General features: G+C 35.9%; 1 protein-coding gene across 1 annotated transcript in view; it reads left to right on the plus strand.

Moving 5' to 3' along the window:
- COL4A3BP (collagen, type IV, alpha 3 (Goodpasture antigen) binding protein) overlaps window positions 1-12,470 on the plus strand; it is an 81,800-nt gene extending 69,330 nt beyond the window's left edge. The window contains exons 13-18 of the mRNA XM_004678202.2: window positions 1,655-1,787; window positions 2,655-2,725; window positions 3,923-4,051; window positions 4,848-4,977; window positions 5,702-5,838; window positions 9,463-12,470. Of these exons, the coding sequence (XP_004678259.1) occupies window positions 1,655-1,787; window positions 2,655-2,725; window positions 3,923-4,051; window positions 4,848-4,977; window positions 5,702-5,829 (591 nt within the window). The 3' untranslated portion in view covers window positions 5,830-5,838; window positions 9,463-12,470. The remainder of the gene's footprint in view (window positions 1-1,654; window positions 1,788-2,654; window positions 2,726-3,922; window positions 4,052-4,847; window positions 4,978-5,701; window positions 5,839-9,462) is intronic.
- The last annotated feature ends 711 nt before the right edge of the window (window positions 12,471-13,181 follow it).

Consider the following 13,181-nt stretch of genomic DNA (forward strand, 5'->3'; position numbering starts at 1 on the left):
ATAGATCTGCCTGTTCTGCTCCCCACTCTGTCTCTGCTGAAGCCTCTCACCACCCCTGACCCTCTGGCCTGTACCCCAGCTCTGTATGCACAAATAAATAAATCTTTAAAAAAAAAAAATATGCATATAGAAGGAGGTAGTTGGCAAGAGAGACTGTCAAAGAGAAACTATCTGTAAAATGCCAGTAGTGTCTAGCCCCATAAATTTAGAGCTGCTTCTCCCTATGATAACATGTTTATTCATTCTTTCAAAAGACTTTACTGTAGGCCCTCCACAGTGGTGCAGGGGGTTAAAGAATAGCACTATGAAGCTATTGGCAGCTACTGCAACACTAATTCTTCGATCCGAGGCCAGGGAGCTGAGCCACATGGCACAGCAGACCTCTCCTGTCTCACCCACTGCTCCCCTCAGCAGTATACTTCAGTCAGTTCATCTGTGCTGCTCCACCTCTCCACCTGTAGTAAATTCTCTTACCCCACCCTCCACACCTCTGGCCTACACCCTAGCTCTTGTATGCATAAATAAATAAAATAAATTTTTTTAAAGAAGTTATTATAGCACTCTCTAAACTAACAAATCTATCATTTTGAAATTATTTTACTCAGCATTTTAAGTATACTACTTCAGTTATTGAAGCAAAACAGTATAAATATGTTATTTTAGCTTTAGAGTCAACAAATTATTGTGTGTCAGCTGTGCTTCAGTTACTGTCCTAGATGCTAGAGATATAATATTAAACAAAACTGCCTTAAATCTTTCAGATTATATTCTAGCTGGCTTTTTTGGCCTTCTTAGCCATGTTGAAGTCTTAGAGGATTATTCAGTAAGTAAGTTATGTCTAATTTAAATTGATTATTTTTTTTAACAACTCAGTAATTATCCATCATATATGCATGTTTTGTTGAAATTACCTCAGTATTATAATTTTAAATGTTTTATGAGTCATTTATGTTAGCAATGGCATTTTAACTTTTTTTCTAGCAAAATAGATTTTCCTAAATGAAATTCTAAAAGGGACCTAAATTGAACATGCATTCTAATTTGCACTTTAGGAATTTGATTTTTTTTTTTAAAGATTTCTTTATGCGTACAGACCTGGGATACAAGCCAGAAGTGAGAGGATTCACCAGAGAGTAGGAAGCAGAACAGGCAGATTAACGAAGTTCACTGCTGAGGGGAGCAGCGGACAACACAGGAGAGATCTCCTGCGCCATGTGGGTCACTTCCAGGGCTGGGGATCAGACTTTAAAGAGGCTGCCACTAGTTTACAGTGCTGTACCCTAATTCGTTGCACCACCAGGAAGGGCCTGATTTTCTTCTTCTTTTTTTTCCAAGAGAAGTTGTATTTTTTTTTTAAATATTTATTTATGCTTACAGAACTGGGGTACAGGCCCGAGGAATAGTGGGTGAGAGTACTCACCAGAGACAGAGTAGGGAAGAGAACAGGTAAATGATGTACTGAAATACACTGCTGACGGCAGGGAGGGTAAGGAGAGGTCTGCCACGCCATATGGGTCAGCTCCCTGGCTGGGTATTGAACTTGTGCTGCAGTGGCTTTTGAGAGCTTCATAGTGTGGTGCTTTAACCTGTTGTGCCACCAGGAAGAGTCCAATATTTTATTTTTAAACAGGTTTTAAAATGTATCCATTTTTAGGTCTATAGAAGAGAAGTAGAAGAAAATGGGATTGTTCTGGATCCTTTGAAAGCTACTCATGCAGTTAAAGGCGTTACAGGGCACGAGGTTTGCAATTACTTCTGGAATGTTGATGTTCGCAATGATTGGGAAAGTAAGCTGCTCTTATTTGTTTTAATACCATTATTTTAAATTTAATAATAAACTCAATCTGATTTTCTGCATAAATCTAAAAAATATAGTTTACAGGCAGTATAGAAAATAACAGCAGAATCATATAGGAAGTATCTTACCTTTAAATAGAGCTTTTCGTGATACAGAATGTTTCTTTGTCTACTATACTGCGGTCATCATATATAATAGGTAGGTAAGAAGGTAAGATTCAAATAAATCAAGATACTTACCAAAACACACAGAACATATTAGTGGAAAAGCCAGGAATAAGATTAAAGATTTCTATTTTATTATATACTCTTTTCCTGGACTATTTTGTTTCCATGAATCTACACCCTGATTTGTTTAGAGTTATCCTTGGGAGGAGCGGGGGGTGTGGTGTGGTGTGTGTGTGTGCGTGCACACACTCCCTTTATGCACCAGGTTTCATAAAAATTGATATTTCCTGAACATCAAAGTTTGTTTATCAGTGGTAATTAGATACTCTTTTTCACAAATATAATCATCAAAGATTGAACAGATTATTCAGCTTCAATAAATTAGGGATGACAGGGAATAGGCATAGTGTTCATAATCTGTATCTGAGTGGTTAGAATTACGTTTTTTTTTTTTTTGGCTGAGGAAGGAAGATATTTGGGCCTTAGAAATGAGACTTCCAAATGACCAGGTCTCACAGCCGTCATCTGTCTAAAACCTTAATGCTAAGTTATTAACTACCTTATTTACACTTAACCTAGATAGGACAAGATCCTGTCCATTTTGCCATAACTTTCAAAAGTGAATTAATGTCATTTTAGAAAAAGGCAATGTATCTTTTTGGCTACTAATCCTTTTCTCTTCATTTCAGCAACTATAGAGAACTTCCATGTGGTGGAGACATTAGCTGATAATGCAATTATCATTTATCAAACACATAAGGTAAAGAAAATGAAATCCATTTAGATATTTTGCTAGCTTCTAGTCTCTATAGAGTTAGATAGATAGATAATGGCTACCAAATATGAAAGTCAATCATAGTTTCCTCTGATAACAATAAGGGAATGGAAAGTATGGTGTGTTAACAGTTAGAAAATATAAAAGTGATATAAGTGGATTGTCAAAGCAAGGGAAATTGTTGAATATGACTATGAAGAGGAACATATATCAGAGGATACAGAAACACTGTCACTTGGTTAATTTTTCTCTTACCTTTTTCTACTCTCTTCCCTCTCTTCCTGCCAGATAATAGATTGTATATAGAATAATAAAAATAGTTACTATTTTAGAGAGGTTCACCAAAAATCATAATGTGCATATAAAATTTTATAACTCTAGAATTATGGAAGAAATAGAATGATTCAGTAGATACTTAATTTTTCCATATCAGTGAGAACCTTGTTTTTCTCTTTTTAAAATTATTTTTAAATTGAGTTCAATATATGAAAATATTTGAGGATTGCACTATTTCTTGAGTGTTACATTATCATTTGAGGCACCTTATATCTAATGACTGTGAACTCATCTTCATTTTATATATAATAGCTGCTCAAGAAACCAGTAACAACAAAGATTCTATTTCAACAATATGGGGGGAGGGTATGTTTTAAGTAAAATCTAAAATTTAGTAAATGTTAAAATAACAATTAATTGTCTTGTAATTTGGATTGAGGATAGATGACCAATAACAGAATCAGAAGACTCTTATTATCTGGGAATAATTGATCATGGTTAACAGTCTACAGTCTACTAAAAGTATTTCTACCTAATAAATAATAGATGGAAGATAGGCTTATATAGGTTGTATTGGGTTTATTTCTTAAAAAATAAAAACTAACATATATTCAAATGCATCTTATATGTAACAAAAATTATGTAGAAATATATGTAAAAATGAAGTGGCAAGTGTTAATCTGTATATTGCCACCAAAAAAAAAGAGGAGCAAACCTTATAACTCCTTTGAAGATATTATTCCACAAATATCCACAAAATCTCAGTGTTTATGTTCTCAAATTCTTTCCATTTAAAATGACAGATTTCACCTTAAACTCAGACTGTATTTGGTTTTATATGACTCCGTTAAGTACTCCATTATGAATAGATAATAGTTCAAATTTTCAAAACTTTTGCTTCCACAGAGGGTATGGCCTGCTTCTCAGCGAGATGTATTATATCTCTCTGCCATACGAAAGATACCAGCCTTGACTGAAAATGACCCTGAAACTTGGATAGTTTGTAATTTTTCTGTGGATCATGACAGTGCTCCTGTAAGTACACCCTACAAATTATCTATAGTTGTACAGTAAAGCTAAATATATAATGTAGAACAAAGGTGATAAATGCATATATATATATATTTGACTTGATAGTGCTTTTTTTTTTTTAAGATTTATTTATGCATACAGAACTGGGGTACAGGCTAGAGGTGCAGGGGGTGAGAAGATTCATCAGAGACAGAGTGGAGAGCAGAACAGGCAGATCTACTGAAATATACTGCTGAGGACAGCAGCAGGTGGGTCAGGAGAGGTCTGCCAGGCCATGTGGGTCAGCTCCCTGGCCGAGGATTGAACACACACTGCAGTGGTTGTGATAGCTTCACAGTGCTGTGCCTTACCCTGTTGCGATAGCAAGGAGGGCCCTGATAGTGCTTTTTAGATTTTGTTTTATAATGAATTTGCCTTCTTGGAATAGTATAGCCCTTGTGTTAGCTGAGAGCAGTGATCACGGCAGTGAACATCCCAGCAGAACTGTTTTCTTCTCCTCCCAAGTTAGGTGAGACAGAGCACAGGTAGTACATACAGCCTACTTCCCACACTTGTGTTCCCACTCAAGTCATGGTCAACTGCTGGTGAAACCTCAATGGTTTTTACCTTGATTTAACTCCATTTACTGCTGAAGAAGAGGGAAAGAGTTCCTAGGGTCATATCAGCTTGGTATGTGTTATTTATTGGTGTTTTATATAAAATTTTGTTGATAATTTTGATGAGTTATGGTTTGGGTTAGAACAGTAGAGATCACAAAATAGTGGACATTTTTTACACTGGTGTTGTTTTGTTTTGGCAGCTAAACAATCGATGTGTCCGTGCCAAAATTAACATTGCTATGATTTGTCAAACCTTGGTAAGCCCACCAGAGGGAAACCAGGAGATTAGCAGGGAAAACATTCTGTGCAAGATTACATATGTAGCAAATGGTATGTACTGGCTTGATTTTGCTACTTGGCTAATGTGAATATTCTTAAAATGATCTACATGGTAACTGACAGCTTGGATAAATATCTTTTTAGATTTTATCATTTAGATTAGTAATTTCAGATTTGAAGATTTGTATAGCTAAATTATCAGGAAACTTTCAAAAATGCCTAAATATCATGCCAGACCTATTGTAGAAGTTAAGCTGGAGCCAGGCAGTGAAATTTAAAATTTCATCTCTAGATCATTATTGTATATTCTTGGTTTTAAAACATGTTTTATTATATAATTTCTTAATTTTGTGTATATATGTACATATTCATATATGTAATTTCTTCTATGTTGTTAGGAACACAAACAAGTGGTAAAAAGAAATTAAACAATTTTTTTTCTTTCTTTTCCATTTTCTGAATTATTACTCCACTGTCCTTACTAACTTTTATTTCACAATGGCCTGCTTCTGGACAACCCTGTTTACTGTATGCCACTTGCTTTGATGCCTTAACTATACCTGCAGTAGTTACTGGCATCTCTTTAGTCAAGTATCCAGACCTTCATTAGACAGAGCCATAGCTACTAATGTTTAAAAAAAAAAAAGCCCAACTAAGTTACATTTGTTTAGAATTTGACTGTTCCAGTGAAAGGAGTTTTTTAAAAGCAAAGTAAGTGTTATATGTATTTGGAAAAATTGTGTTTTAACAGATTCTACTTTTCTTTATCTCACAGTGAACCCTGGAGGATGGGCACCAGCTTCAGTGTTAAGGGCAGTGGCAAAGCGGGAGTATCCAAAGTTTCTAAAACGTTTTACTTCTTATGTCCAAGAAAAAACTGCAGGAAAATCTATATTGTTCTAGTATTAACAGGTACTAGAAAATATATGTTACCCCTTTTGTAAACTTTATTTGATTAGTATGACTACAGATACGAAGTTTTCAGTTAATTCTAAAGTTTTTTTTTTTCTTTGTTAATGTGAGATAGTAGGGTTTTTTGGATAATACCTCTTTTAAATTTGAACTAACAGTAGCTCTGCTGCCACCTGGAAATTTGCAGGCCTCTGTGTTAACAAATCTGCCCCTTCCAGCAGCAGCTCTTTCTGCCTTCTGTGTCTGTGCTACTATCCTTTACTTTTTTCTCCTTTTTCATAATAAGCCCACCCTTTTGGACATAAATAAATGAATGCATGAATGAAGGAATAAAAATTTTAAAATGTCAACATTACAGAACTACAAAAGTACAGAATTTCAGAAATACAAAGTCCCTTACATCTTTCCCTGCCCAGAAGTGGCTATTAAAACTTACTGTGTAGTCTTCTAGTATATATATGTATGTTGACAGTATTTCTACTTAACAAATAAACCTTGATTATACATCTCATATCTTTTAGATTGAGATGCAAGATATATAAAGCCATCTTTTTTTAAAAAAAATTGTTGTAGTAATGTTAGAATTTATCAGCCAGTCTCACGGTATTGTCTGGATCAGATACTTTTTCACTGTCAAACAGTAATTTCGCAAACATCCGCAAAAATTGAAGTTGGAGTCTTCAGTTTTTTTTTTAAATAAGTGCTATGCTATGCTATGCTTCTTAAGTCAAAATTATGAAAATAGGGCCTCCCTGGTGGTGCAAGGGTTAAAGACAGCACTATCAAACTGCCCCCAGCTGGCCTGGGAACTCGCCCACTTGGGGCTGCAGACCTCTCCTGGCTTGCCTGCTACTTCCCCTCAGCACATGTCAGTACATCTGCCTTTTCTCATCCCCACACTATCTCTGGTGAATCCTCTCAACCCCTCCCACACATACACACTTCTGGCCTACACCTCAGTTCTTGTATGCATAAATAAATAAAGATTTGTTTTTAATTATGAAAATACATACTGTGAAATTTGGGGTCTTCCTAAAGACACAGGGGTTTAAGTCAGCACTATCATGCTATCACCACTGCAGCTTGAAAGCTTGAATTTGATCCCCAGCCAGGGAGCTGACCCATATATGGTGAGGAGAATCTTTCCTGCCTTGCCTGCTGCTCCCCCAGCAATGTATTTCAGTAGTTCTGCCTATTTTACTCTCTGTCTTTGGTGAATTCTCTCACCCACCCACACCTCTGGCCTACACCCCAGTTCTTCTATGCATAAATAAATAAAATATTTTATAAAAAGAAAGAAAAATATTTATTCCCTGCTAATCAATCATCAGGTTTTACCTCTCCCTCCCTTTCTGTTCTCTCTCTCTCTCACACACACACACATGTTATTGTTTCTTGTGTATTTATACTTTAGTGTCTGAATAAATGCAAATGTAATCTTCCACATACACTTTTTTTGTTGAAAAAGTAGCATGCTCTACATACTTGTCCTCCATGTTGGCTTTTGCACTAATATTAAAGGTCTTCCCATCACTGTACAGCATCCTCATTATTTTACAGTTTATACAGTATCTTGTACAGATATATATGACTTATCTAGCCAGTCCTCAGCTGGAACAGTATTGCAGCCAGTATCATACATCATTTTGTACATGCAAGTTTATCTGTATAGTAAATTACTAAATATAACTTTTCTGAGGGAATTTCTGATTGGGTTGTCTGTTTGCCTATCCCCTTTCACACAGTGTGTAAAATAAAACTTTGAATTTTCCACCTTGATAGGTAAAAAATACTGTTTTAGTTTAATACAGTTTTATTTTTAAATGATAAAAGTAATATAGACAATAACCATATAAAACTGATCTTTTTTGATTAAGTGCAGTTTCTGATACTTTTTTACAATATTTTCTTTAAAAACCTGAAAGGCAAGATTTATTGTGTTAGACACTGACACAAGCATTACTGCATTGATGTCTTCAATAGTTAGCTTTTCCTGGGAACGAAATTAGCTGAAAGTGTCAAAACAGGTTTTGGTCTTACCTGAATGGTTAATTTTTGGGGGGATACAATTTTGTTTTCAAAGAATTCTCTCATCAAGCATAAATGCACTGCATAAATACACTCTTTCAGTGTATCTTATACTTTGGGATCATTAGATACATGACACATTAATTCTGTCTCTGCACAGTATCAAGTAAAAAACCCAGTGAAACATGGTGACAGCAGGTTTGTCCCCTACCTCATTTAGCTGGATGTCGCTCCCCAATGCCTGAAAATTTCTGGAGTTGTGGCCCTCCCTGGTGGCACAGCCGGTTAAAGCACAGCACTGAGAAGCTAAAGCCACTTCCGCATGAGTTCGATTCCCGCCTGCCCCGGAGGTGACCACATGGCGTGGCAGACCTCTCCTGACCCGCCCGCTGCTCCCCTCAGCAGTGTACTTCATCGATCTGCCTGTTCTCCTCCCCACCCTGTCTCTGGTAAAGCCTCTCGCTACCCCTAAACCTCTGGCCTGTACCCAAGTTCTATATGCACAAATAAATCTTTAAAAAAAAAAAATTCTGGAGTTGCTATTTGCTCCAACCAAGTCCAAATATATACTTATCTGTGCATTCTATCTTTTCACCAATAACTCAAGCCTTACCAAGCAGGGCAGAAAATATATGTATTGAGCAAAAGAAATCTTACTGAAGTATATAGAATTTGGACTCAGTTTTTGGAGAAGAATTTTCTTAAGCACTTGAAAAATATGTTAACATATTAACAGCATTTGCCTCTGGCAGTTCTGTGGCAGTGTTTAATTGGCTGGCTGTATGTGTGTGCATGCCCAGGCAAATGCGTGCAGTAAATATTCTTTTTACTTTTTTATAAGATATAGTTATTTATGCATGCAAGAAATGGGGTCCAGGCCAGAGGTGCAGGAGGTGAGAGGATTCACCAGAGACAGAGTGGGGAGCAGAACAGACAGATCTACTGAAGTGTAGCCTAAATCAATTTTTTAGATAAGTGGCATTTTTATGAAGCATCATTTTTATTGAAAACTAAAAAGCTCTCGGGGTACAAATCCGGAGACCTCTGGTTGGGTTCCTCTTTGTTTACTTGTTTGTTTCAATTTTTTCTGACTTTCTTTTAAAAAAATTCTTATGTATGCATACAAGAGCTGGGACATAGGCCAGAGATGTGGAGAGTGACAGGATTCACCAGAGACAGAGCGGGGAGTAGAGCAGGTGGATTGACTGAACTACACTGCTGAGGGGAGCAGCGGGTAAAAAACAGGAGAGGTCTGCTGTGCCATATGGATCAGCTCCTTGCACAGGGTTGAACTCGTGCTGCAGTGGCTACGAGTTAACTTCACAGTGCTGAGACTTAACCCCTTGAGCCACCAGGGAGGCCCTCAATTTTTTCCTGACTTTGCAAAGATTCCTTATGCCTACTATTTCTTGCTGCTGGGGTTAAGGTTCAAATAGTAAGGTTCGTAATATTACATTTTTTAAAGTGGAAATCCTTAAAATGTAAATTTTTTGGTAGGAATTTTGTGCAGCCTATGAATTCAGATGATTTAGTAGTTTGTAGCTATTACAAAACATGTATTGATGAGCTTTTTCCTTGTCATTTTCCTTCCTACAGTGATTGAACAAGGCTGTGTGACATTCCATGTTGGAGGAAAAACTGAAAAAAAAAAAAATAGTGAATGCTCTCAGGTGGAACATAGGATCTACAGCCTTGTCAGTGGCCCAACACCTTGGCCTTTTGTACAAAGTGAAGAAATACTGCAATAGCTAAGCTGAACATCTATCACTAGCTGTATCCTGCTAGCTCTCCTTGCTCAGCGTGTAACTACTATAAATACATGTACAATTACATGTATATGGCTATATTTTTATTTGCTTGCTTCTAGAAAAGAAAAAAATCAACGTTGGATCACAAGTAGGAATTGATGCTTTAATTTTTGGAAACTTTTTCAGAATTTTTAATTTACAGTGGTCCTGCCTAAGAGCCTCAGTTGTATCTGATTTTGTGCACAAAAGAAAAGCACAAAAGTTGAACGCACATGGGGCATGTGCTTTCTGTGCACCAAATAATCCGGATGGGGTTCTTTTAGGCCTACAGTGAGATCTGTGTCCAGAAATTTTTGACTTTTTTGCTTTGTATAATCATAGAATTCATTGCTGCTGATTTCTATAATAATTCACATTGTCATGTAAAATGTCTCTTAATAACTGAGGGCTGTCAATAACCTGTGATTTTGCCTTTTCTATTAGCTTAGCTCCAATGAAGAACCTTGGTTCTGATGGAGAAAGAGTGAAAGCTTTATTTTTTCCCCCAGATATCTTTATATTTCTATTGTATTTTTTAGTTGTGTACTGTGTGCTACAACTTTTTTTCAGTTTGTTACAAACACAGTTTGGTAATTCCTGAATTGAATCTGCCTGCCTCCAAACAGAAACATCTACACAAATTTTGTGGGTATAAACTACTTTCTAGTAAAACAGTCAAGGTAAAATGAGCTCATATTGCCTGAAATTATAAGAGGAGATGCGGTGCTTGTTAAAGCGAATCAGACTGAGTTTGACATTTGATATCAGTATTTCTATTCTAGATATGTATGTTAGTTCTAATTTGGGTCAGTTTAAAAAATACGTTGCAAGAGATGAATAGAACACGTGAGCAGCACGGTTTGCCTCTTGATCAGAACCTTCAGCAGAGCAGTAAAAGATTCCATGTGAATCCAAGGATTCAAACTGAAATTCTTTCCTTGGTCACTGTTAGAACTTAATTGTAAAATACCTTTTTTAGTTTTAGGCCTCTGTGGAAAAAAAACTTTGAAGCATGGAGTTGAGGCAAGGAATGGTACTCATTGAAGTAAAAATGACTGCCCACTTCAAAATCTTCATTGTGTTAAAGACACAGATGTGCTCACAGAAATTAGAGGCTTTTTATAGATTATTTGCTGACTTGTTCATAGCTATAAAAACACAGAAATCAGACCCACTTTATAAAACAAAGTTACATCACGTGGAACATGTCCTGTATATATTTCATATGTGGTAATGGAGTCTTAATGATAAATGCAAGGTGATAATTTAATGATGGGATTAGTCTGATCACTTAATATGCACAATCCTGGAAGTGAATTACTTGCATCAGATATAGTGGTATTTATTATTATGTACAGAGAGAAAATACATATAAGACATATGCTTAGATTACATGCACGCAGATTCATGCTCTGTAAATCTTTTCTATTTTTTAATTTACCTTTCTCTAAATGATGTGCATGGAATATGCCTTATTACAGAAAAATACTGTTCATAATTTGACTATGTGGAAAAGTGCCTATATGGTGGTAATGCTACTAAGGCAAATAAGACAAATTATCATATCAGTTTACTACATCACCAGTTAACATTTTATATTGTGATGTTTAAAGAGAAAAGTTTATACCTCAAATGTGTATTTTATTTTACAACCAGCTGTGGGGTTGGAATGGGATTGTGGGGTGGGGGAGGGAGGCTAGGGTGGGAAGGTTTATCTACCACAGCCACTGATGGAAATCTTCAAAAAAAATTCTCTATGCCCACTATAAATCATTCTGTTTGCTGTGTCGTAGCTATCATGATCACAGACAAATACTTTTCAAAACTAAATTGGATAGCTTTATTTTACAAAGTATGGAAAGTTTACAAAGCAGTATCTAAATCTAATTATCTTTAGTTGCATTTGCACTAGATATTGACAATATACTTTTGCAATTTATTCTGTAAATAAAATGATTACACTAAAAATATTTGTATTAAAAAAAGAAAAAGATACATTTTGCCTTTAGATAACTGCACTGGTACTTCACTAGCGTTAATCCCTTCCACCCAGTTTTAGAAGTGTATTGGGGACTACGAATACAATTTAATAAAGGTCAAAATTTGTAGAGGTACTAGCCTTTTTGGGCAATATTCAGACCCTTTAAAATTATTTCTGTCTGGCTTATTTCTACATGATATTTTCTCATCCACAAATATTTCCTACTTCTCTTCCCCAAGCAAAAAAAGAAAAAGTACCTTTCTACTCTTTTCTACTCAGTTATTCTTTTGTATGTGATAGAAATTTGAAAACTATTGGTGAGAGACTTTTCTCCCTGAGCGCCCACTGTTCAGGACAAGAAAGCAGTGTTTCACTCGGAATTTGGGACTTGTAATTTTGAGGTAGAGAGTGATCATTAACAGTTCTTAGCTTGAGATTGCCACAGGGGCAGCCAGCCCAAGGAGGGGAATGACTGGGAGGGAGGTGTAAGAATACAAATTACAGCAAAGGCAGGATGGGTTTCCCATTTGTTCAGTTTAATCAACTAATTTGTACACCTATATAACATCAGTGTCCATTGCTATTGAGAAAATTTTAGTTGGGCTGAGCTGGTTCTCGTGAAATTGTGCTGGTTATCTTAAGCTTATCAGTTGTCTGTCCAGTTAAACACTTTCACCAGTATTTGTACAGACGATGTATTTGGATTATTGTTGTTCAATTACAAACTCAAAACATAATCATTTTAAAGTACCTTGGGAGTGTGTAGAGTGTAATATTCTATAATAGCTTTATGATCCTGATGATGTTTTTTAAAAATAAAATTGGATCTTCCATGTTACAATCACAGAATTAAAACCAGTATTTAAAAGTGAAAAAGTATTAAAATATTATGGACAAATGTGCTTGCTTGTTTTCCTTAACCCAATGTTCTACCCTAAAAGCTTGAAATAACTCTAGTTTGGTTTTCTTGAATCAAGATTGTATCCCAGCTAAGGACTGAGGAACAGTTGCAACCTAATTTTTTTAATTAAAATAGAACAGAATGTAATAGATTGAGAACAGCATGTAATAATAAAGACAAATATTTTGTGCTTTTTAAAAATGTATAACATGTATGCATTGGGTTACAATTTAAAATGAATTTTTTACATGGCTCCTAATCCAGCTGTTAAAATTGCTAGAGAGTAAAGTTACATAGGTATTTCTAAAATGAATCAGTCATACCCTCTATAGCCATATCCATATAACCACATCATAAATGATCCCTAATATGGTCAGCTGTTTATTTCACTTGGGGAACTTACCCTGTGGGACAAGCATGAGATGGGAAATACAGATTTGCAGTTGATTTGATGGGTTCCTACGTGTTTGTGTTAAAGACCTTGACCTTATTTTCTCCTTACCATGAAAAGATGGTGTCCAAATGTGACCTCTAAACAGAATCTACGGGACCTCAGAAAGAAAATCTAGATATTGTGTTGGGTAATATTGACAGAGAAGTAGTGTGTGTCCTCACGGCACAATTCTCTAAGGAGTTTTGCAACAAT

Source organism: Condylura cristata, unplaced genomic scaffold, assembly GCF_000260355.1.
Source record: "Condylura cristata isolate star-nosed mole 26May11 unplaced genomic scaffold, ConCri1.0 scaffold00007, whole genome shotgun sequence".
NCBI lineage: Eukaryota > Metazoa > Chordata > Mammalia > Eulipotyphla > Talpidae > Condylura > Condylura cristata.